Raw genomic sequence first — 26,768 nt, 5'->3', positions numbered from 1 at the left:
GAGATGAACATTAACATGTTTTAACGGGTGGAAAGGGAAGAGTATCAAGTATAGTCTACATACCATATCATTCCTGTCTCCCTCCAGCTCGTGTCCACTCCTCTCTTCCTCTGTCTGCTCCTCTGCGACCCACAGCCGAGGAACGACTTTTAAAAACAGAAAGAAAAACACTCTCCACAAGCACTCACATCGATTATTCTCCGCTTTTCAAGTAAACACGCTGTCTGGCCATTGCTTCCCACATTAAGTGCTCATATTCGCCAGTATGAAGTTTTCAAATACGTGAAACAAAGCTGTTTCTCTCCCACTATCTGAAAAGATGATAACACAAATTGTAAATCAAAGAAAAGAGAAAGAAAAAAAGGCTCAAACTCCCGTTGCTTTCACAGTGGCTGGAAACGTCTTGCGAGGAGAAAAGGGGGGAGGCGTTGGAAAGCGCTGTTTCTGTGTTTTCCCTTTCTGGCTTCACCACCACGTTGTTTGGACCAATTATTATTTCCTTTGTTGTGTCAAAAAATAAAAAAGGGAGTCCGTAAGAAACGCGATCCCGAGCTCTGCCTTCTTTTAAGAGAGCGTTGTTTTCAGAGTACGACAGCTCATCTCAAGCTGTTGTGTGTCTTTTTCTGATGTTAAGCCCCTTGCAGGATAAATGTGTGACGTTGTACTTAAGTCTATTTTTTTCAGCTTCCCATTAATGGCGGACCTTCTCCCGAATCTAGCATCTCCCCCTCCTGTTCACAGAGAGCGGAGAGAGTCTCGCCCAGCGGTTCGTGGACACAATTACAACACACGCACATTGTTCCTGATACGTTGCTCAGCACTAGCTCTACCTCAATGGAAGTAGCACTTATTTATTTAACGTAAACAAATTCCCACGTATATTTAAAAAGATTAAACATCGTATTTTAGTGGCCATGTTGTTAGTAGTGATATCTGATATCATCATCGAGATCAGGAAAAAAGTACCTTCATATAGTCTTAAAAGAAAAAGAAAAATTCTTGAGACTCACATATACCATTTTTAAGGGGCTCTTGCTTTTTAAAAAGAGCTATTATATGTATCCCAGTAAGAAATACAAATTAACCAAAATGAGATGCAATGACATAAATAGAGAGAAGTAAATTTACCCCAATAAAAGAGCGATTTTGGAGACCTGGGGATGCCAGGACCACTCCCTGAAATTTCTTTGGCCGCCCCAATTCTGTAGCTTATCAAGTTGGAAAACGAAGCAAATGCTTATCTTCTTGCTTTTATAATTATCTATATTATTATTTATTAGTATGTGCACCTAACTTTTATAATTGTCAATGAATTGGTTTAATTTAAATTGAATTAATTTAAATTCAATTTAAATTGTTTCAATTATCATGTTTTTTTTCTGTAAAACATTTTGGTTACTCATATATATTTGATAAAGTACTGTATACTCCATCTATCCATTGTCTATACACACTTATTCCAATTCAGGGTCATGGGGGACTGGGGCCTATCCCAGCGGCTACTGGGCAAGAGGCAAGGTACAGTCTGTACAGGTCACCAGTCCATCTGTATAAATAAAGCTGAACTAAATTGAATGTCAAGAAATATAAACCTGTGTTTCCTGAATTAAAGACAGAACATGACAACAAATGTTCCAGATTTATTTGTTCAATACAACCAATGTTGTATACATGGCTAACCAGTATGTAAAATATGTCAGACATGGGAGTGGGGTAGGGAGGTTTGAGGATTTGGTGGGTAACCCTCTGTTACCCTTAAAAACAGAGCCACACACAGATTCCAGCAGCTACAAGAACAGCTGTACGTGTATAAATTGGTTTAATATTGGTCTTGTTTCATAACACATCTGTGCCTGATAAATGGTGCAGAGAAAAAATAAAATTAACCAGTAAAGGAAAAGTTGGTGGAGGTAAACCATAGAGCAGCTTGATACTATATATTTATATATAACTATATAATATCCCCTTTGTCCATCTAATAAGAAATCATTTGTAGGTTAAGTCAATCATCTCATGCACTGTTGTTGATTCAACCAAAGTTTCACCTTGACTACACAATGTAATGCTGCTAACATCAGCAATGATAATATCAGACACTCTGACGAAGCCCATTTTCATCAGAGCTCTCGTTCTCTGATATGCTGCTACATTTTTCTTGTAATGCATATTTCTCATTAAAGAATGAATACTTTTTTAACATTGAAATACTGCAATCTAGCATTAAGGTGTTACCTCTTCAACCATCAATGACTGCATAAGTATACAGCATCAAAGGCTTTTCTCATAAAAAATTTAAAACACAAAAGTGCACATAATGCATCTTACTAACTGTCTTTGTGAGTAATGTTTGACACAGTTTTTCAGTTCACTTTTCTCCTGGGGTTTTCTACTATTGCAGAACAACTTCTATAAAAAAAATAAATAAATAAAGAAAGAAAAAAATGATTAACTAACTTTATTTTGCTCTGTTTGCCTTCATGGCCCCTTGGGTCACACATACTACTTCTGTTCTTTCACAATAGATTCCAGTTTCCATGTAGAAATGCTAACATTAGCCACTCTCCAACATATCTGAATGCTCCATGATTGCATGACTTGTAATAGATTTTTTAAGCAATCATCCAACAACTCTGACCTAAACCCATATTGAGTAGTAGAGTGGGGAAACATTGCTTTCCTGAGCAAATCAATCATCTCGAAGGTTAGCCCTAATTATTTGAGTTGTGCCTGGAGTCATGGTAAAAGAATTACTGTGAAGAGGTTTGTACTATGATTAGTTCAGCTACTATACGATAAATAATTTAATCTCCTAAGAAGGACAGTGGAGCTATACTTCCACACTTGAGAAATATCGCTGGTGCTGTACAAGACAACGTCCTGTACTAAGAGCTCAAACAGATGTTTAATGTCTCGCAATGGGACCCGCTCCTGAAATTCTTCTCTCTCACTGTTAGCACTTCCTTGAACTTCCTAGAACACGTAACTCTATTCTGTTCATCTAATCTCTGTGTGATATGAAAACAAATTCTTTGTGTAGCTGTAAAAGTCAGTTTGTTATTTGGAAACTGAATTAGGCCCTTTAGGGGATATTTAAAGACAGACACTACACCCTAGAGAGACGTCCATGTGATGCCCTGTTTTCACAACATTCACCCTACTGGAATCCAGAAATGCAAAACCAGAGCATAAGAAGTAATGATTTATAAAGGATTCTGAAAGTGAAATTTATAAAGTGTGCTATGTGGGCTTTTACTATGTGAAAAGTAACTTGCCGTTAAATAAATAGTCAAGCAAGGGTCAATGTGCAGTGTTCGTCCTTCATATAAGTCCACACGCTTCTGTCCAGTCACAGTAGTCACAGTGTTCTCTGCAATATTTGCATGACCCCAATCACACAGCGTAAGATTAGCAAGGGTCAAAGTTTCTCTTGAATAATCTGCCTGTTTAACATCCACTTCTGTTTTTTTTTTTAAGGGTTCATTGTAAAACTTTAGCTTCCTAGCTACTAAATTATGATATACAATACTATTTAAGCAGTTTAATTCTTATATAAACATTACCACAGTAGTTGTGCTTTTATAAGTCCAAGCACACCAATATCAAAACACAGCTGTGAGCATTATATGGAAGAAAAACTCCTTTTGTTTACTCACTGGCTGGTTTCCCCTTTCATTTTATTCTTTTCCTATCCCACCTCAGCCCTCTCTGCATTTGCAGCTGAAATATTTCTGGGTCCCAAGGGCAAGAGCATTCCTCCACTCACAGTTGTGCAATCCCTGACAATCACAGCCTCCCTCCCGACTCCCTAAACGCCCACAACGCTCAAAGACAAGCTGTCCAAACTCACTGGGCAGTGTTCTGCGGTGAACTGGTTGCTCAGCCTGACCAGAAAGCAAGTCCAAGCCCTGACTCTGCAGAAAACAACCACAAATGATGAAACCTGATAACAGTGCAGTGCAAATCACTACATTTTTATTTAAAATATAATGTAATGCATACAAAAATAATTATGAAGCCTATGGTAAATTATACATTATAACTACTTTGTATATCAGACTTGGTTTTGAAAGGTTAAAAAATAATATGTCAGATGTTTTAACATTTGACATGGTAAAATACCAATTTGTTCATATAAGAGATCCTTATAATACTAAATCCAGTGCACTTAAATTAGGTTAGCCATTTACTAAATAAAGATTAGAAATGCATCCTATTCATTGGCATGTTTATTATGTTTGTTGACATTATAATGTATTTATTTTAAAATAATATTTATTAGCGTAAGTAGACACTTAAAACACTAACATATACAAAAATGAACAGCATCTCTGCTTCACATGTGACCCAGAGGGTAACTTAACAGTAGAAGTCAAGTAGAACAACTGGTCATTGTAGTTCTATCTGCATCATATTACACTAGTACAACATAAACTATTAAAAACAAATTTTTCCAGCTAATGCAAAAAAATGTAGCTTTAACTTCCTGTTTGCTTTGATAGGGGATGAGCAGTTAAGAAAAATATACCGGTGTTTTGTAAAGTGTGTCTGCAGGTTTTACCTCATTTATCATTAGTCTTGTGTGTTTACTCTGTAACATGAGAAATGTTTAAAGCCTTTATTTTATTAGCAAGGTAATGGACTTTTTGTGTTTGTAGTAACAATTAGCTCTTTTTCAAAGCTCATATTTCATATAACATTCTATAAAATATTCAAATAGAGTTTTGACATTGGAAAGGGCTCAAAACTGATATTTAAGTCTCTCCTGGAACCCCCAAACCCCCATACTTTACACACTGACTCTAAAGGTTAACATTGATCCCACTGGAGACTGCAGTTAGGGGTGTTTATTGATTAGCCAGCCCACACTTCTGTCTTATTTTGGCCACCCCATTATAAATTTCCTGCATTAACCAATGCAAAAAAAAAAAAAAAAAAAAAAAAAAAAAGTGGCCTGCCCTAGACACAGAACAACTTTAAATAGATGCTAAATTACCTCATAGACACAAAATGTGAAGTTAGTGTCCAAAGGAAGAAGTCAAAATTACACAAACTGAGAGAAGGAAACTTAAACAGGCTTTAGTAAAGCCAAAAATTGTGCCAGAATCAGCAAAGATAATTAAAATCGGAATGTCCACAAAAATTCATTAAACATGATGTTATTAAAATGACCGAAATATGAAAGAAAATTGAACAAAAACAACCACAACGACATGGTACATTCATTCAAAGTCAAAGTGAACACAATAATGCGAACTATCTGAAAAATAAAGATACAGGTAAATTACAAATTACAGCTTATTTCAAATTTGTGTTGTGCACCTTTTACTTTTTCAATCCTAAATCCTCAGTTTTCAAGGCCTTTCGGCTTCTCATGTGACCCAGAGCGTAAATTAAAAAGACAAGTCAAGCAGGACAACTGGTTGTTGTAGTTCTATATTATATTACGCTAGTACTTCATAAGCTATTAAAAACTACTTTTCCCAGCATCCAGTGTAACATAGCGTAGCTTTACACTTCCTGTTAGCTTTGCAAGATAGGGGACGAAGGGTTGAGAAAAAATATACCGGTGTATTAATGTAAAGTCAGTCTACTACTGCTCAGGAACGTGCTATTCTGGAGTCCCCAAGGACCCTATTTAGGAGACGAAAATGGTAATTTCATCGTTATTGAGCCCTGTGGTGTTTTTGTGTTTTGTCGTCAGCTTGCTAGCATTTCGGATTTCGAGTGATAACCTTTTCATTCAGTCTGTAGGAAATGTTAGCTAGTTGTTGGATTAAAGAGTCGATGTCACGATGTTTTACAACAGAGACGAACTACCACTTTGCTCAAATAGATCGAATGAAAACAATCCAGTCTCTGTCGAGTTTTGCACATTTAAGTTGCCAAAATACATGGGTGTGGTTTATCATGCTATCTTTCACATTAGCTGTTAGCGCTAGACTAACGGTTATTGCATGTCGGGAATTATTTCTAGATACATACTCCGAGTAAACAAGGACAAGTTCTTTGATAGTCATAATTTGCTTGAAGTAGTTTTACTAATGTTTGTCTTTTTGTTTTTTATTTTCTTGCAAAGATCCGCTTTATCCTCATTCAGAACCGAGCAGGGAAGACACGATTGGCCAAATGGTATATGCAGTTTGATGATGATGAAAAACAGAAGTTGATAGAGGAAGTTCATGCAGTGGTCACTGTCAGGGATGCCAAGCACACCAACTTTGTGGAGGTATGGGATTGATCAGTAACATAAGTATGGGAGCGAAAATTGCGTTCTTCTCTGTGCATGTGTCTGTTTACCAGGTGATGGTTCTGTCATTTTCCCCAAAGGAAATGAAGAAAAAAGAAATCATAATTCATTTCTTTCCGAAATGCATAAACTTTCTAGGAAAAAAACAAAGAAACAAATAAATCATAGATAGAATGCTACTGGACAATTTGTCCTTTCCACATGTGCCTAGGTCTGGGTGATGTCTAGTATACCATCAGCCCAAGTCTGTGGGTTCTGTTTGAACCTGTGATGTTGTGAAACCCAGTTTATAATGCTAGTGCACTATAATACTATACTATAATGCACTATAATGCACCAGCTACACATAAACCATGAACACAAAAGCATAAGATAGTTGGTCCACTTTTACGTGTACTTGCATATCCTGTTTATGCATAGCCTGCTTTGAGGAGTGATTATGAGAAGAGATTGGCTATAATTCATTGATTTAATCTTTGTAACTAAACAAAAAGATTTAAAGAACCATTATTTAAAATTCTTTTAAAAAAAACAAGAGGTTTGTTCTTTGAAAGGTTTGTTTTACTGTAAATCCTACGAGCTTTAACCATGGTAAAGCTGCTGTTGTCACAATATGAAAGACTAAGCTACTAAGATGATCTGTCCATTGTTTTTCTTACAGTTTAGGAACTTCAAGATCATTTACAGGCGTTACGCTGGTCTGTACTTCTGTATTTGTGTGGATGTGACTGATAATAACCTGGCATACCTCGAGGGAATCCACAACTTTGTAGAGGTAATTGAAACACACACGATGTATGGATTTAGTAAGTGAACTGTAATGATTTGGTTTTCATGGTCTGATGGTTTTCAGGAATGTCTGTTTATGGTTTTGTTTAGAGTAATTGTCCACTTGTGGCTTACAGTTTCTAAACGTCAAACTATTTAATTTAATTTAATTTTGTTTCAGCTCTTTGGTTTATTGGTCCTTACCTGAAGATTCCCAAGACATTATCAACACTAACTTCCAACAGCTTCCTCAGCTAATGTTTGTTAGAAGATTAATATTATTTTGTTGTTAGATTACAAATGAGTCAGGCCTAAACTATTGAGCTCTAATTCAACACAATTGTCATGATATACTAAATTACATTATTGTAACATCATATTTAACCTACAATCAAGGTATCACATATTAGACTTGTTTCTTTTTTTTTCTTTTTTTTTTTTTAAACCTGTCCTGTCCAGCATCATAGAGAGCAGAATGATAATCTGGTTGCTGTATTGTGCCGAACAAATTTGCTTTGCCAAGGGGAGGCCTATGGATATAAAGCTCCTCTTGATAATCTGATTAATTCACTTATTTATACTTGCTGTATCTCTCCTTAACACTGTGGGTGAAGCAGTCTGTCACTGAAGGAGCTGCTCAGTGTTAAAAAGTCCTGCGTTGGGTGGGATGTTTTCTCCATTGGAGACGAAAGCTTAGCCATCATTCTCCTCTTTGTCATCACTTCCACCGGATCAAGCATCCCAGGACAGAGCTGGCCTTCTTAACCAGTTTGTTCAGTCTCTTCCTGTCAGCAGTCGAGATGCTGCTGCCCCAGAAGACCACACCATAATAGATGGCTGATGCCACCACAGAGTCAAAAAATGATCTCAGCAGTGTCCCCTGCACTCCAAAAAGACCTCAGTCTCCTTAGGAGATACAGACTACTCTGTTCTTTCTTGTACAGGACAGTAGTGTTGTTTGTCCAGTCCAGTTTGTTGTTCAGATGAACAGCCAGGTACTTGTAAGATGTCACCCTCTCAATGTCCATTCCCTGGATGTTTTCCAGTGCCGGAGGAGAGTGTTCACACCTGTGGAAATCCACCATCAGTTCTTTGGTTTTCCCTGCATTGATCTGGAGGCGGTTCTGCTGGCACCAGCTCACAAAAAGCAAGAAAAAGCTGGAACGTGTTTACTTGTAAAAGAGTAATAACATCAGTCCATAGATTAAATAAGATTAAATAATTGCTTTAGCAAAAGAGGGCATTTGTGTATAGATCTGACTGAAGTAATGATGTCTTTTATATATATATATATATATATATATATATATATATATATATATGTGAGAGAGAGATGTATATAGATGTGTATATATATATAGATAGATATATAGATGTATATATAAAAATATATATAGATAAATCAAGGACCTCATAATTTAATTTTAGAGCTTATCTCCAACAACAAGCGTGAACACTCTTAACAGACAGATGGTGGGATGAAAGTGTGGCACATCATTCCAGAATTGTTAAATCAACATTTAGGAGTAGCCCCGTCTGCCCAGCGTGAGTGAACATACGGCGTTGCCCTTAATGCCAGCAGGACCATATGGAATAATTTGTCCTTTTAAAAAAAAAAAAAAAAAAAAAGTAGGGAAACAATTGTCACAGGCAGCTCGAGAACAGCAGAGTGGGTTTTTTGTCCTCAGCAGAGGAGTGAAGGTCATTTTTATTTATGTTTGACTACAGGTATGCAGTTGTATGTTTTTTCCCTTTTTGTAACTGCACTTAGATGTTCAGTCTTAATTCGATGCTAGCATGTTTATTATGTTAGGATAAATGAAACTGGGCTGCTCATCAGCTCACACCTGGATTTTCTTAACATTCAATTTTGCAGATTATTAATAAGTCATTTTTTTCCGTGTAAATGTAACTATTGCTGCTTTTTAAAGGTAAAACCAGAACTGTATTAAGTTTAAAATTACATAAATTTAATGGATGTCATTGTAATAAGACCTCAGCTTATGAAGTTATTAATCAGATTGTGCTGCTATACTACATACAAACACAGTTACACTCATTCTTTTCCAATATTCTTTATAACTTAACATTTCAGCTTTATGGTTGAATGAAACTTGGTCACTTTTCCATTAGTTTGGACTTACATCTAACCAATAACATTTAATGACCTACATAATTACTTTCAGCAATCTGAACAGTCTGCATTCACATTAATAAGTAAGGATGCACAAGTATTGTTCTTAAATTGGTTTATGGGTTGCTTTAGAATGGAATCCTGCAGGTTTTGTAATTAACTGTATAAATAATGGTGCTTTACTAACTTTTATATGGCACCGTTTTCCTTTAAAGTGTAGCAAATTGCATAAACTTGTAGAAAAGAGATTTGTTATATGTGGTGCACAGCTAATTTCACTTATAAAGAACTCTACTTGTACCATGATGATATTTTAATAAGAAAAAATTGAAACCTGAACTTATAAATTATACTTACTTGGTAAAATGTCTAGTCTTGTTCCAGTAACAAATATCATGTACATGCACTTGTGTCTGAATGAAGCCATGAGGAACATTAAAAATGAAGATGAAGAAACGTGACGTCATTGATGTTACACATCTGAAAATGATTTTATTTTCTATCTTTGTCTTTTTAAAGTTGTTTTTTTTGTGGTTATCTCCAGGGAGGTAATTTTATTTTAATATTATTCTCCTCTCTCCTTGAAGGTGCTGAATGAGTATTTTCACAATGTCTGTGAATTGGACCTTGTGTTCAACTTCTACAAGGTAAGGACTTTGAGGTTTTTGTATTTGATGAGATTTTCAAGTTACTTTAGAAAAACCTTGAAGAGGTAAATGGAAACAGTGAAACAAAAGTGAGATTGTATAATATTTGTTTTCTTATAGGATGAGTTATTTGGTCATTTTCACTTCAGTGATTTTTATGAGGAAAAGATTAATATTTTTCACAGAAAGAAATGCTGAACTGCTTGTTCTGTCCTCTCACCTTGAACATTTTGTTAGTCAAAAGCAGTTTTACTAGCTGTTTTTTTACTCATTCAGTCATCACTTATCTGAATAGATTTGTCATGTCATGTGTTGATTCATGTCTTTTACTTATTTAGTCTCTTTTTAAATTTTAACGACAAAGAAGGGGAACTCCTTTATCTAATGCAAAATTTGATTAATGTGCCCAGCTTTAGCCTTGAGTTGTCATAGACATGCGAGTTTTCTCAATCTGCCCTATCATCTTCTGCCTGTGTGTGTTTCAAGGTGTACACGGTGGTGGACGAGATGTTCCTAGCAGGAGAGATCAGGGAGACCAGTCAGACCAAGGTCCTCAAGCAGCTCCTCATGCTCCAGTCTCTTGAGTAGAAAATTGACATCATTGATCCTTCCTGCCTACTTATCTACTGCCCTGGCACCCAAACCAACCTTCTCCTTGTTTCTAACACTCTGGAAAGAACCCAGTTATTTTTCTGCCTCTTCAGAGCCAATTTTTTTTTCACAGAATTTCAACAGGGGAGGCTGTTTAGAAGAAAAATGCTGTTTACATATTGATATTTTAGTTAAGCTAACCTGTTTACTTTAGTCGTCTATATGTTGCGAAATCTTGTACCTGTTCTGCTGTGGAAACCATCTAGCCAGCACAGTACATTTCAACATGTCAACATTTCAAATTCTCCACACATACAGTTGACTTTATTTTATGCTTAATTTCCCCCAAAGCCAGAGGCTGCAGAAATGTGTTATTTCATGTAGTAACCAGTTCATCATTGCCTTTGTCTCTGTGCGGTGTGGAAACCAGTGTGACACTGCTCTCCTGTCCTCCTTCTGTTTCTCATCAATCTGAACATTTATTAAATGACACTACTGTAACTAATAAGCCAACCACCTACAATGACCCATATACAGTAAGAATTTCCAACAGTCTTGCAGCAATTTCTAAAAATCAGTAAAAATAAAAAAAGGTATATTTGTCACATCTACTATGCATTTTCTGTCTGGATCAAGATACAAGCGAGCCACAAGTAGACAGCCATTTAGAGCAACTGACTCAGTGCAGGAAGTTCATCACTGGATGGAGGGTACTCAGGACAAGTGTGTTATGGCAACCTGTGCTTGCATCAGGTATCCTTATGGGTGACCATGATACTGTAGGTTACAGTAGATCAGGTGATTGCACTTTGAATGACATGAAATGGTGCTTGTTGGTCACTCTTAAAACACTTAAACACAAACAACTCAGACAGAACAAGCCCTGGACACAGAAGTATATTTTACATGAAGCAGTACTGTGAAATTTGCTTTCTGTGGTGTGTACATACAGTGTGTCTTGTATTGAATATTTGAAAATGAACAGTCATCACAAAAAGAGGGGTTCTTGCTCACAGTGATTCCCTGTTGAAGAGCCTTACATACATTCCTTTGACATTGCATAAAAGAAATGAGATCTTTGTAAGTCTGATAGTCGGCTTTTATTCCTGTCATTGATGGACATAAATGTTTATAAAATGCTTTCATTTTAGCCATAACCAGTCACCCAGGTGAATTCATATGTTGAATTATTTTTTTTTCTTATTAGACCAGTGAAATGTGTATTGCTTCCCCTTTTGTCTGAGTTTGAAGATGTTACTGTCTCCAACTGAAATATCTAAACTATCAAATCAGTATGTCCCATCTTGTGTAAATAAATTTAAGTGGTCCATTTTTGTCTTTCATCAGTCCTCTATGAAGGAGTTTTACATTTTGATATGAGATGACCTGCAAAAAAATGAAATGTAAATGCAGGCTTAAGATATTGGTCCAGTGTTTTAACACCATCTAGTGGTCACATTTTTGTCTGCAGCAACTCAGGCAATATAGTTGATGTCATCCTGCCAGCCGGTGCAAGATCAATAGATCGGTCAATATATCCACTTCAGCTACTTAAAACCACTCTAGTCGTTACTCCATCGACCCAAATGCATAAATCCAGACAATTGGACACTGGGTATTTACTCTTCATTCTATGAGTTTTGATATTCTATCCTCAACCTGACAGCCTTTGAAAGAAATGACTGGATAGTGGAGGCAGATGAATCAAATACACACATTAAATTTCAAGGTCCATCAAGTCAGCTGCCTTAGGTCAGATCTTCAAATGCCATTCACATTTGTGTGATGAAGAGGGAAGATCAACCAATATTCAGTAAATGATAAGTGTTAAAGCAAATTCAGACATAAGGGGACATGAACTGAAAAACAAGCAGTTTATTGGGAATTGCATAATCATTACAATCAATGAGCAACACACTCACCCTTAATAGACAATAAACAAATCTTATTTACATTATAGGTTACTATAGATGTACAGTAGTATTTGGGTTGATTATATCACATAATTTACTAAGCAACAACTGAGTTGGATTGCATTCATCGAATGACTGAATCCAGATTGGGAAAAAAATGCTTATATGGCTGTTCTGATGACTTATGAACTGTACAATACCTACAGATGAATGCAAGCCAACTCTGATTTAATAGTACTAAATCGTTTTAGATGACTTGATAAATATATAAATGGTAACCTGTAAACAGGAGTGATCAGAGTTGCTGTCAGCCACCTACAGCCCACAAACACCGTCAATGTCAGGACAAATAAAGATCCCAGTTGTGTTTTAGTAAGAAAGGATAACGTCTACATTTAAAATCTTTATTACAGTTTACTTTTCAAGTAAAATAAAATGTACAATTCTATAATTACAGCATATAAACAAATGAAATTGTCAAAGTAAAAAGTGCACTTTAGAAGAGACAAACTATCACAATGCAAATGTTCTTTTAAAAGCAACGTGTTGACCATCTGTCTCTTGATATCCTATATAGTCTCATGTTTATGCAACTCCTCTTTCAACTTTCAGTGTGCTGACTCATTTGGGTTTTAACATATGTTTTGGCTGGAGGAACACACACTAACACTCAAGGACAGAGACATGACAAATAAGTCTGCGGGTTTGTTTTCATCTCCTCTTGGCTGGGTCAGTGTGACCTGCTGTCAGTGATTCAGACTGATGCAGAGCCTATGACTCAGCAGAAGGGTGGGAAATTGGAATGGTAACGTCCAACACCATTTTCCTCCAGCAGCACCACAAGCTATGCTGTCAGTGTTTCAAGGGAAAGAGGAAACCTAGTTTTAGTGGAAATTCCCAGTTTCTCTTTTTTTCGAAGGAGAAAATATGTAGGTCGGCTCAACAAAGTCAGCGACAGTTGACAGCAAAGCAGAACTGTTTCAGTGCGTAACAAAGAGAAGTGACCACTTGCAAACTTACAAACAGAAACAGGACTATTATCTCTTACCACCTGCCATGATCAAATCTTCATGAAGTGAAAGGATATCCTAATGGTTTCCAAAAAACAACACTGAGGGCAAAGCCAGCGGTGGTTTTCTGACGTCCTTTGTGTAGTTTGTGCATGTAGAGCAACATGAGTCAAAATAAGGTCATGGAGAAAAAGCCAAGCAGGAGGAGATGGACATGTTTTGAAAAGAGCACTGATATTCACTGTATCAGGTCCAGAGACACACATTTAAATATTGTGTGAATCTGATAAAGCTAAATCTTCAGGCAGTGGGACCTTCGGATAAAGATATTCTCTGTGCTTTTGACATGACCCACAGGGCTGCCTGTGTGGGTGTAGAGTGGAGTGAATGAAGCATTCCCTTTGATAAAATTGTATAAATATTTTGGAAGCAACAATACCATAAATTCACAATATCAAGTATATTACAAATTCCAATACTTTACATCTTAACAGTGCATTTGCAATACGAACCAAACCAAGATTTAATGACTTTGTACTTTGGGCCTCAGATTGAAATGGACCTAAATCCACTTACTAGCAACTTCACGTTTCAAATCAAATTAGGCAAATTAATCGACAAGAACTGCAGGAACCTTTCTAAGGATTTGTAAGGATATTGCATCTTGTATAAATTTCTATACAATAAGTCTGAACCAAAAGCTGTGCAAGCCATTTTCCTTTAAGAGTATGCAGACTTTCTATCATTCAGTCACTACCACTGACAGGCTGGATTTTATTCATATAAACTAATCATGAATCATATCAGAAGATGCTGAATAATGAAAATGCTTGAAATTGCTTAATAATTTACAATAATGTGCAAATGCAGAAAGCATATTGAGATTACTAAAACCAGAATGAAAAAAGCAGACAAAATAACAGTAGGAAAGCCCATACAAACAACCCTTGACTTGTCCTTGTCTGGTAAACGAGGGAAGAGGACAGGTCTTCTTCATGATCCCATCATGTTCACGCTGAAGGATTGGTCTGACCTGATGCCAGGGCAAAACTGCCCCCCTCAGGTAGAGAAGCTTATCAGAGGTCAGGGATTGCAGTAGTTTCCACAGCCACTTATTAAGGTGATCTAAGGTGTGTGAGACTGGAGGGATGAGTGTCACACACACCAAAAAACACCTGGAGCTGAGGTGTATGAAAAGGAAACAAAGTTGAACACTGACATGTTCTTATCAATTTTAGTATTTATTTATTTATTTATTTTTTTAAAAGCACATCTTTTCCAGCCTGAGTTAACTGACCTGTAAGAGGTGTCCTGTCTGCGCAGGCCTGTGGGCTCAGGGGACGCCTGATCCCTAGCAATTACACTGCTGTTTATTCTGTGCTGTCGTGCCTCTTGGCTGACGCAGCTGCCTCAGTGATGCATCACCATACTGGATACCGGAGCCCATCCTCTCTGGGTCCAGCTCTCCTTTAAAATTGAACCAAAATGAGAACATTAGGAAGGCCGACATATATGCACCATAAATTAATTTCAACATGCAAACACACACAATCAAGCAAAAACAAGCCCATAATAATAAAGAAAATCTGTAAAAAAAAAAAAAAAAAATCAAAGCGTACCTGAGTCTATCTTATTGAGGATGGTGCGAGCACATTTCAGGAACCCCTCCTCAACATTTTCACCTGTCAGAGCACTTGTCTCTAAAAACATGAGTTCTGTGTATGCCGCCAAAAAACAAACAAAAAAAAATAGCAACAACAAAAAGGTAAAAAGGGGAAAGAGGACAAGTCTAAAAAAATAAATGTGATCAGACAGATGCAGACAAATGCATAACAAAAAAAAGTAAACACTCACCGTTCTCCTGAGCGAAGCGTGAAGCTTCCAGGAAAGTCACCTCTCTGTCTGCATCCAGGTCTTTCTTGTTGCCACACAGGATAATAACAATGTTGGGGCTCGCTAGTGTCCGTGCATCTGTTAGCCAATTGGTCAGGGCATTATATGTCTCTCGGCTGTAAGACAGAATAGTTTAATGTTGGTCTGTAGTGTCCATCTGCAACTTAATATTCATCCCAAAAAGTTTCAGAGATTACTGTGATAGATATCCTGAGACCTGTACTTTTCTGCAATCACTGTACACACACATAAAATAAGAACCACCTTTACTGATATAAAGACGTGAGAAAAAGCAGTGCTAAAGAGAAAAAAATAAAGAATGCCTGCCAGCTGAAACACTGATTAGAAAGCAAATATTTCAAAGTGCAGAGAAATATTATTATTTGTATACACCTGTCACTTTGGACAGAAAACCTTCATTGGGGTGAGACCATGAGTTACCATGGAGAAAAGGTTCAGTGTCCATGGTAACATGAGGTCAGTGAGGTGGGCAAAAGGGTGTAGGCCTGCTCAGTGAGATTTAACAGCTGCTTTCACTAACAAGCAAAGATTGACGTAATTCCTCATGTGCATGATGAGGCGACTCTACTGCAATCGGGTTCACATGCTCTCTCTTTCCTTCAAATGCCCCAACCCACTCAATCCTTTGCTTTCCACCCATGTAGTTTTAGCCCTCCACTTATTTTCACCTCACATACAACTTTCTTTGATGGACGTCTTCTGGCTGCCAGAGGATGCTTCTGCATTATTTTTACAGTGGCTGCAACTCTGCAGTCCACCTCCCCTCTCTGAAAAAGCCCATATGCTCTTGTAATCACAAACTGCATTACATTCCTGTCTCTCAGCATTACTACTTCCACTACATCTTGGTTTCACAACCCCTCTATCACTACCAAGAGCTTGTGGAATGCAGAGCTCTGAATGAGTTCTAGTATTCATATCTCCCTGTATCAGTTCACGTCAACAGTCATTAAATTGCACAACATATAGAGGTGGTATGCTCACTGTGTAATGCTGATAGTTTCTTACCTCGCTGAATGAAAGCAGCAAGAAAGGTGGCCATTAAAATAAAGTAAAAGAGGAATGCTATTTACAGTATACCTTCATGCCTCAAAAATGTCTATTTTAAATGAAGCCAGATTTATTTAGAGTCATTCAAAATATTACCGCTGCAACAATCTGCTCCCCCTATACTGTCACATTTTCTGGTCTTCTAGTATTTTTAATAATTATTTAGTGATTTAATGAAAAAAGAAATGGAAAGACAGAAACAAATCATTTTTTTAATGTTCCTTCTGTTACTTAAAAGCTGTAATTTGTAAAAGGGAATGGGGCCAGTGGCAGTTTTACCTGGTAATATCATACACAAGAAGTGCTCCTGCTGCTCCTCTGTAGTAGCTACGTGTCACAGACCTGTGGAGAGAACGAAGACATTATGTTTAAAATAAGTAATAATAATCACAATATAAAATGAGGAAATCTAACAGGGTAAAACAAAAACTGCTTTAAATTCTAATCAGCCAGGCACATTACTACATCAGCTTCTCAGAGCGGTAAAACTTTGCCTCCACATGAGTTCTGTAATACAGGTTAACTTTGTAGTTATAAAAAAGACCGCCAAAGTTCTGTCAGGAAATATTATAAGCCGTTACCGGAATCGCTCCTGCCCAGCAGTGTCCCAGATCTGCAGTTTGACTGTTTTCCCACCAACGTTGACGACCCTGGAACCAAACTCTACACCAATGGTGTGGTTGGAGTCCTGTTTAACTGCACAGGAAAGGAGAAAAGAGCGAGGGAACCTACAACATTAATACAGTAATACTATTATGTTTTTAATCCTTACACCACTAGGTTGTGTGCACAGCCATAATGGAGGAAACACTTTCAGCCCTTCCCACAACCTTCCCTCTGATCTATAACATGGTGAAGTCTTGTTCTTGTTTAAAAGACCTAAGCTGTTATCTTCAGACACCTCCTATCCACATGACATACTACAGAAAGATGAGACAGATTAATACCGCTGACTTGCCCTATTTTTCTCTCTGCTACTCACTGCACAGGGACCCAGCAAGTCTTAATCAAATTAGTGCAAGCAGGTAAGTGACTCATGTGTATGTTAGGACTTTTACATGTTTTCACATCACATACAAAAAAAAACACTTAAAACTGTGAAATTAAACACACAAAAGTTAAACCTTCCTAAAAGCTCAGGGTTTTGTTTCCTTACCTCATTTTAACAGTTTTGATGTTTGACAAGAGTTCAAATAATGTGCTATGAAATTTATACTGAATTTTATTAAAGTTTATTAGATAATCTTTCAGAGCCTGGCAGCACACCCTGAACTTTGTGAAACTGGTGATGTTTAGTTCTGTTGATACAGTCAGAAAAGTCTGTCAGGCAGACATTTACTGAACTACACCGGACACTGAATTATTAAGTGAAAATTACACACAGTAATTTTCAATTAACAATTAAGAAATGCAGTAAAAAGAAAAAAAAAATCTTAAAAAGGGCCCCATTTGCAGAGTACTATGACGTTATGTTATATTTGGCAGTCTTGAGTTACCTCACAACAGACTGAGGGGATTTATTTAACAATTAAATTAAATTTACGGCATTAATCTTATGACCATGTCATTTTTTTCTGCTTCTCTGTAACGATACAATTAAGAATCCACTCATTTGTAAATCTGAGACTTACACTTGTTCTCAATGAACTGGTGGAGGAGGCAGGATTTCCCCGTCCCAGCACTGCCAATTACCAAAAACTTGAACAGGAAGTCTGCAACCAGATGAGAGAAGGTAAAACAACAGTGGCAGATCCCCTGCTCTTTGCACTCACATCCTTAAAGACAATCCTCAGATTTACTCTTAATCTCATTAAGTCACTACATTCACAGCATCCACCAAACCCAAATTAGCCCATTAATCACAAAGCTTTGCATTTAATCAGCAATAGCACACAACTTATGATTCTAACACAACTTATGATTCTAACTCTATATGCTTGTTTATCTGAGGTCAAAAATGACAGTTTGAAGCTGTGTATTAGTAACACATCATTAAAGCAAAGCAACATTTTAAGTTATTAAAGGTGGCTTAGGGTAACAGACTTGCAAAGAGTCAGAATGACCAAAGCTAGCTACATGTACAAATTATACCCAGGCCATGCGCATGATCTGCAATAATACAAGCTTATATGTGAAGTCATGCGCAGTGCAGACTTTGTGTGCTGTGGTCAATGTAGTTACAGGCACATTTACATATGTATGCTGTGCTGCAGCCTGCAATGATTCAAGAGATATGAAAGATGCGACTGTGGATATGATACTGAAAGTGATAGAGACTGGCCTCTGCCTAGTCTCTCTTTAAAAAGACTTTTACATGGTTAACTAAAGGACAAGAAAAAATATGGTGGTTAAAGTATAATAGATGTGAGAAAATATTATAATAGCACCTAAGCTTAAGTGAAAATTCCTATAACAAATACCTGCTAGGTATACGATCAGTGATATTACAAAACAGGAGAACATCGTATTAATATTCAGCTGTACACCTGATCAACACAAACAGTAGATAAAAAACAAAGAGTAGGACAATGTGATTGCTCTTTAGCTCCTGTGTGCTATTTGAACTTATTATGTCACCTCCATTGGCTGACACACACCACCATCGGTTCAGTTCATGGTGCCAAATTGTTTGTTGACATGGGTATTTTCTTAAGCAACACAAGCTAGAGGTAAACATTTATGGTAACAGAATCACTGTAGAGAAGTGAAGGTGGCTGCACGCACTTGCAGTTTCCTTCTGCAACAGCGATCAACACTGCATCTCAACCACGCACTGTCAGTGGCCGTGACAGCAAAACTGGCAAAAATCAAAGGCTAGCAGCTCTGTTTGAAAAGCTTGCCTCAGCTTTATGGGAGCTTCCCAGGCATCATATATTCCCCTGTGAGATTTGCATAAAACCATCAAGCTGTCAATATGTCAAGGCAATGGTAAAAGTGAAATACAGCACTGCCCTTTCAACAGAAGCCTTTCAGGCTATTGTATTGTTTACACATCAATATTAAATAACCCCTAAGGGAACAAAACAACACTGTTATCCACATTGACTTACACTGTGACAACACTTAAAGCATTCATGCCAAGATCTACATAAGGTTTAAGTCTCATGTGTCTTCACATCATTCACAAGAAATTTACACTTAAAGTTTTATGAGATATTTGCAAAAATTAGAAAAAAATAGGAAAATAGACTAGAAAGTAATAAAATGTGATATAAGAATGAAATATTTTTAAAAATAAAGAAGACTTTTTTCAATTAAAAATAAATGAAAAACAACTAATCACAACAATAACAATAATACGTGAGGTGCGAACATCCAACATGCTATGCACATGAAACAATTTAGGATACAAAAATCTAATGTTTGTTCATGGACACCCAAAGTCCCTGGTTTACTTTGATTTTCACAAACTTTTGAAAGTACTCTACAAAAATAGCTCATTGCACATGACTGTTTAAATACTATTACAATTAAATTTTCTAGAATTTCTCACATAAACCACACTGACTACAGATCTTAAACTAACAAGGTTATCATAATGACCAAATATTGCATAAATCATATGTTAGGCATCCTGTCTGCAACCATTTACCATGTACTTATTGTGTTCATGATGATTTAACCAAATCCACAACTGATCCTCCAGAGGAGATGGCCTAGGAGACTGAGACAGAAATCAATAAAAGGCTATTACAGCTACCATTAGTACTGGCACTTTTCCATATACTGCCAACACATATAACGTTTCATACACGATATGAGGGAGAGAAAGAGTACAAGTAGAAACAGATGGTGGGATGGTCTGAGTGCAACAGGAGAGGATGATGGGGGTGTCATTTGAAAACATCTGGCTCTCCAGTGTCAGGCTACTGATACTTTTAAAGCATGCAGTGTCTTGCTAAATAAATTCTTCCAGAATGGCGAATAAAAATTAAATAAATAAAGCTGTAGCAATAACGATCATCATGTCGATGCTTAATGTCATGTCGCCTGTCAGCACTGGTTTGTATTTTGCTCTTCTGAAAAACATAGGGGAAGTCACTTTGATTTAGGATGGGAACCGAAGACCAATGACATATTAACAGCTGCTGCTTCACAGGTAACTGATGCATGACAGCTACAGCTATAAAACTTCCTCTTATGGGCCTTGTGGCAAAAAAATGCTACCTCTTATTAAAATAATAGCTACAACTGAATGACTGCAATATTATTTCAGCCCGCAAGGTCACCCAGTCGGATTGAATTTCAACAAGCTCAGGTTACTTTAACATCTAAAAGCACTACCTTGTGTACTTGACTTGCATTTCGACAAAAGTTTGTCCAACTTTCGCCTGAAATATCTCACCATCTGTTTGCTGACGGTATCGACCAGTTAACAGAGCAATGTAATTCGCCATCGTGGTACAAACGTGTTAATACAGATGAAGCCCTCTAAATAGACCGGTTTATCACAGTTAAATGACAGCTACCAATTCTAATTATTTCTGTTAAAATCCAAAGACACGGTGAGGTGGCACGTTAGCCATTGGCTAACTAAACTGCAAGCTAACTAGCAGCAATGCTAAGAGCCAGTCTGGCACATTAAACCACGGGGCAGTGCATATGTAACAGCTAGCAAGCTTTACATTTAAGACTTCCCACACAAACATACCGTATGTCTCAGACATGTTGACACTCGCTGTGTGAAGGACCCTTTAAAGATTCTTTTAGTATTGTGACAGCTGTATGTTGGCTGACTTCACACCTCTAGGGTGTTTCTCTACGATGCTAGAGGTTTCCTTGATCCCTTCCTAGCTTCCTTTGCTCCGACCACAACCAAACACGGCAGTTGCGTGCTACGTCATTGGTATTTCAGCTGTGTTGCATTCATGTGTTAAACACTATGTTGGAATTTTTTAAAAATAAATGTAAGCGATTCAGCTACGCTGAAAATGGGCAAAATTTTAATTTAGTAATATTTAATGAAGTTTAGCAATATAAACAATTGCAATCATTGAGACATTGCAATCACTGAGGCATATGACGCTATTATTTAACAAAGACAACACACCAAAAGTTTGTGTTGCCTTCGGGGTTTTTATAGTGTTGTTATGTCACTTAAACTGGCCACATAAGCAGCCATGTCCATCATCAGCCCTGCCACCTTTCCTGACGCTCATTAAAGTAATTTTATCTAGAAAATTAAATGCTACTATTGTCCCGAGGTTATCTTTTATTATAGATGTCAATAAGGGGTACAATACATTTACCTATTAAGTTCAAGATGTTCGTTAACATTGCATGTTTATAAATAGACATCATAGAGAGAGAGAGACACAAAACAATAACCAAATAGACACAAAACACCCAAAACAATTAAAAAGCTTAGTCAAGTGAGGGAAATACAAACTAAATACAAATATAAGCAATTAAAATGCAGATAAAGTCACTGCCACACAGAAAAATTAGAAAGAAAAGACTGAAAGACCACTGCTACAGGCAAATGGCAGCAAATGAATGCAAAAAAAAAAAAAAAAAAAAAAAAAATTAAAACAGACACTTAAATGTAAAACTCACCACAGACAAAATAACAGCAAATAGACACACAAAAAAAAAAACCCAACAAAATTTCATTTAGGTTTGGAGTTGTTCTGAATCTCTTTTACTGTGGGCATTATATGAAGGCTTTTAACAAATTAGGACATTAGGGCTTGTTTTCTCTTAATTCATAAATGTGTGAGGGCAACAGCTAGCCACAAGGTGGCAGGCAAAAACAATGGAATTTGACATTTGAGGTTTCTCAATACATCAGATTAACGTAGCTTGATAAAACTGCCTACTAATATGATTTTTCTTTAGCATATTTTGTTTGTTTTGCCCAGTTTGTCTTCTTGAAATTGAACAATTTTCAGCCAGTTTCTCAGAAGCTGGCTATGGAAACTGATTCTTGCTGCCTGGTTCTCTTGAACTAATCCCAGTTCTTTCAGCCAATAAAAACAAATAATCAGCACATTAATATGTCAAAATCTGTCTGTGGTAAAGGGCGTTGTAACACACACACACACACACACACACACACACACACACACACACACACACACACACACACACACACACACACACACACACACACACACACACACACACTGACAAAGAGCCCAGGGCTGCCCAAGGGCAACAGGTGATAAATTAAAGAGCCTTCCACTCTTCTACCATCCCTCAGAGTTCCTCCCTACCTTTGTTCTTCTTTGGCAGATCCACTCATCCTCCCCGGCCTTGTTAAAAGCTCTTTTCACTAAGATTAAAGACAGAAGGAAACACAAGGCTCAGCATCGTGTGGGGGCACGGATGTTTTCCTAAGGTGGTCTACAAGAAAGGCGCTACAAAGGTGTGCAGCATGCAGGCTGAAACAAAAGAAGGATTTTGCTTCTGTTAGGTGTTTTCCTTTGTGGGTGTCTTGATGTTTATTGTATTTTTCTGTCTTTTGTCTTCATTCTTGTCCTCTTGTCTACTGCTTGGAGCAGATAGTTGTTTGGACTGCATGGCAAACAAGGCATTGATGTGTATCTGTCAGGGTTGACTTTTCACTCAGTTACTGTTCAAACTGTTAGAGAAACCTGCTGGGTTCATATGATTTTAGACAGACATGCCAAACAAAAATACGACAGGGGAAGGACATGGGGGCAGAAATCAAAACATGTCATGCCTTGCACAGACAGTTTCCATCCAAGAAATGTGTTCATAAGCACATCAGAGAAACCCCACAATACTATATGGCATTTACAGTGTTTACAGAAAACACTGAGTCATTTTCTAGAGCACAACATTAGTGAACCAATTACTTCGAAAGGTGAGCTCTGTGTTTTGTTGGCATCACTGTAAATATTAAGGTGTTCATTACATACTGAATCCCAGCATCAACATATAGGTGTGACCTCCAGTTTTATATAGGCTATAGGATTAAAGGCATTATGGCTATGAAGTAAGGTTTGTTAAAGCAAGATGTGGTGTGAACAGATGAAACATGTAAATGTCTTCATCAGCTGAAACACAATCCAAGATTTTTGTGAAGCTTAAATATATTATTTGCACCAAATGACTCACAAGTTGAGGCAATGTGACTGCAGAGCTGTAAGTTTGAAAAGCAACATGTCTTGAACCTAACGGTCAAAGACTTTTCGCACAGACAGATATGTTTTGTTGATTCAGACTGAGGTGGTGTATTTATGTGCATACCAGCTCTGCACAGTAGCGCTTGTGCAACTATTTGTTTGCACACCACTTCAGTTTCTACCACACCTCCATACACCTCCTTTTGCACTGCCAAAGTTAGTAAATCTCTAAAGATTCCTCACTACAGCATAAGATCAGAAAGCCTTTGAATTATTATTTGAATTATTTGAATTACTGGGAGTGAAGTGATTTTAGTGGCACAGTAACAAAAGAAGACTCTAGTCCTTTGAAATAAGTGAGCAAAACGACCATTTTTGTTAAACCCACAACCCACAATGATGGGTCACTAATAAAAAGAATGAGCTGTTCATGATTCCTTTTAGCTCTCCATTTTCAAGAAAGATGAGATGCCATAAAATATATCCAGCTACACACTGACTGCTGTGTTATCATTTTAATGCCAAATTGCTAATACTTTACTATGTTATTTATATAATTAAATATCTTTTTTTTTTACCTAATTACATTTTCTCAAAGTTTGGAGGACTAGTTTAGTAAAGAAAGTACTACTAAAGCCTGTATTTACAGAAATTTACACAAACTGCATTGTGACCTGAAGATCACATGTTGAATTTCCTTTAAGGTCTCAGCAGTCTTATGGTGAAATGATCTAAATTAGATCAGAGCCATCCCAACTCACTCAGAGACCCACAGACAAATTGGTATTCACTTGGCAGGTAGAAGCATTCATTTCATACTCACTCATCATTGAGTATTTTTATTATTTACTTATTCAGAATAGGTTAAGTTTTGTAGCTTGTATTCCTCCTGTCTATGTACTGTTTCCTCTAATGTGCCTTGGGTTTTCTTGGAAACAAGCCTGCAATAAAAATGTTCAGGAAAAGTATTTATGACCACAGATATTATTAAAAATAATGGCGCCAGAGCAGTCAATAAATGAATTAATCAATAATTTATTAGAGTGATGTACAGTAATAGTTAGTTGTGGTTATAGAGTAGAAAACTGTACCTTGTGGCTGTTATACAGTTGTGTATCATATCATCAGATTATTGTGGCTAATGCATTAGTGTAAATATGAGATTTTATTGTTTTAGTTGCTTTAGGTTTGCAATTTGTCAATATTTTATGCTCTCTTTATCATTGAATAATCTTCATCTCCTTCCTCTTTCATCAAATTTGGCTAAAAACTGCCATTTTATTCATCTTTTGATGAACTTTTGCATTCACATGAAATAAATTAAGCACAAACAAACTGATCAAAACATTTTTAAGACATCCAGTTGGTGGTTTATGTCTGCTAATGCTAATGCTAAATCAGAAATACACATTTACTCACACTGAATATATCAAAGAGCTATGTGCAACAAGATTTTTTTTCCTGTCAAATCCAGCTTGCATTGCTAATAATGGTATAATTATGATTGTATTGAAACAGAATTAGAAATGTCACTATGCCATGTCTACCTTTAATCCACTCATTGTAAGTTCGCTCTGTAGGTGGCCATGAATGTGTGAGCCCACTGCTGCGAGACAAAGTTTGAAAAGGAAAGACAAATGTGAGTTAGTTCAGCGGTCCAGAAGAAAACCCAAACAGCAACAACCTTGGGATCTTATAACACAACAGTGGTGGGCACAGTCTTATTAAAAGTTTATTTTGACACTTTCAAGGTCCAGCATGTGGATGTGGTGGAATTATGAAGCACAAATAGCAAACTTCACCACACTTCACTTTCACCTTTCAGGTTTTTTAAGGGGATCATAAAAATGGAAAGAAAGAAAGAAAGAAATCCACAGCCAAGGCAGCTTCTTCTGGGGTTGCTGTGGTAACATCACTGGTGCAACATAGCATATAGATGAGAAGAGTGCCCTGCGGCATCTTTAGATATTAAATTCTTGCCTTATGATAATAAAACCACAGTGTCCCAGCCTGTTTTTTTTTTTTAACTTTCTCTTGAAGAACATCCTTAAATTCAGGCAACAACAACTCTACAGTTCTTATGCCAAACTGATCAATCTTGTACTCATTTGATAAAAGAATAAACAATACTCATGAGTATTAACCCCCTTAACCATGAGGGCCAGATGTGAATATATATATATATATATATATATATTTTTTTTTCCTTTTTTACTTCAGCTTAATTACATTAGAAAGTACACCTCACAACCACAAACCAGTGATACCGAAGTCACAGAGAGTTCTTAATAGGAGCTTTATTAAATGAGTTGCAAGAAAATTGAAGTATATAAAATACTACATTCATTTCTGTAAAATAGTCTTTTCAATAAGAGTGTGACAAAATTTGCAGCCTTCTAGAAATTGTGTTAACTTTTTATTAACTTCTTTTGAAAAATGCAGCCAACCCCAAGAAGCAATGAGTAAGAAGGGAGGACAAGCAAAGCCTGCAAGATTTAGTAAAAACATATCTATCTATTATACTCAGAGGTGTGGTGGTGCTTGGAAAAGTGGGTACCTGTTCAGTGAAATGTGAAATGTCAGCAGTAGCCTGATGAGGTACAGATTTTGAAATAATCCTGGCCAGCAAAGGAACACAACTATATGATTATGTAGTTTAAGTAAAATAACCATAGTTTATTTTCATCTAAATATGAAAATTGGACCATTGTCTCACCTTTCAAGACTGTAGGCCAATCCACCAATAAGCCACACAATTAAAATTACTGACAGGTGAAGTCTTGTTCCACAGCACCATTCGGCTGGAAAACCTGCACCCAGGCATTCACATTGAACATTTTTTGACACATTGTATTTTATCTTTTTACTTGTCCTTGCTTTTATATTGATTACCAGTGGAACACTAAGAAGGTTTTATTTTTGTCACTCATTCAAGTATCTGTATGTCAAGTTCAATGTATGTTGTTATTTGTTCATTATGTTCACACAAACTTAAAAAAAAATCCTAATTGTTTTGTTAGGGAATGCCAAATACCACCATTATTTCTGCGAAACAAATCTACCCAAGGGTATTAATAAAGAAACCTTGAACTCATCACCTACCTAAACATTTTTGCTCCCCATGCAACTGCCCTCTCTAACAGTAACAGTAACAGGCAACTATTTCTTTTCTTTTTTTCTTTTTTTTATATCTTTTTTTTTGGAAAATCTCATGTGTTTGTATAATTTTTTTCAACCATTTTCTTCATCTGCTTCACCCTTTTCAGGGTTGCAAGGTGGTCTTTAGCCTATCCCAGCTGGTTAGCAGTCCATCACAGGACTAACACAGACATAAACAACACTAACAACCCATGGTTAATTTGGAATCCCTAATTAACATTACGCACATGTTTTTTGGACTGGA

General features: G+C 36.8%; 3 protein-coding genes across 3 annotated transcripts in view; 1 reads left to right on the top strand and 2 right to left on the bottom strand.

The window, feature by feature from the left end:
• Positions 1-772, bottom strand: part of arhgap35a (Rho GTPase activating protein 35a) — a 70,060-nt gene extending 69,288 nt beyond the window's left edge. Inside the window, exon 1 of the mRNA XM_041994981.1 lies at positions 64-772. The gene's annotated coding sequence lies outside the window, so the exon portion shown is untranslated. The remainder of the gene's footprint in view (positions 1-63) is intronic.
• A 4,731-nt stretch (positions 773-5,503) lies between these two features.
• ap2s1 (adaptor related protein complex 2 subunit sigma 1) lies at positions 5,504-11,715 on the top strand. The gene is made up of 5 exons (XM_041995312.1): positions 5,504-5,651; positions 6,077-6,226; positions 6,909-7,022; positions 9,737-9,796; positions 10,283-11,715. Exons 1-5 carry the CDS (start codon positions 5,649-5,651, stop codon positions 10,382-10,384), a joined length of 429 nt encoding a protein of 142 aa, XP_041851246.1. The 5' UTR covers positions 5,504-5,648; the 3' UTR covers positions 10,385-11,715.
• Positions 11,716-12,247: 532 nt separating this feature from the next.
• On the bottom strand, positions 12,248-21,093 carry rab4b (RAB4B, member RAS oncogene family). Its single transcript, XM_041995317.1, has 8 exons — positions 20,926-21,093; positions 17,906-17,986; positions 16,856-16,970; positions 16,554-16,616; positions 15,165-15,319; positions 14,930-15,025; positions 14,608-14,777; positions 12,248-14,491 (listed from the first exon to the last, which is right to left on the bottom strand). The coding sequence occupies exons 1-7, from the start codon at positions 20,939-20,941 to the stop codon at positions 14,662-14,664; spliced, it is 642 nt and encodes a 213-aa protein (XP_041851251.1). The 5' UTR covers positions 20,942-21,093; the 3' UTR covers positions 12,248-14,491; positions 14,608-14,661.
• Positions 21,094-26,768: the final 5,675 nt, after the last annotated feature.

Source organism: Melanotaenia boesemani, chromosome 9 (genome assembly GCF_017639745.1).
Source record: "Melanotaenia boesemani isolate fMelBoe1 chromosome 9, fMelBoe1.pri, whole genome shotgun sequence".
Classification (NCBI taxonomy): domain Eukaryota; kingdom Metazoa; phylum Chordata; class Actinopteri; order Atheriniformes; family Melanotaeniidae; genus Melanotaenia; species Melanotaenia boesemani.
The sequence above is the reverse complement of the archived record's forward strand: the minus strand, read 5'-3'. Positions and strand labels throughout refer to the sequence as shown.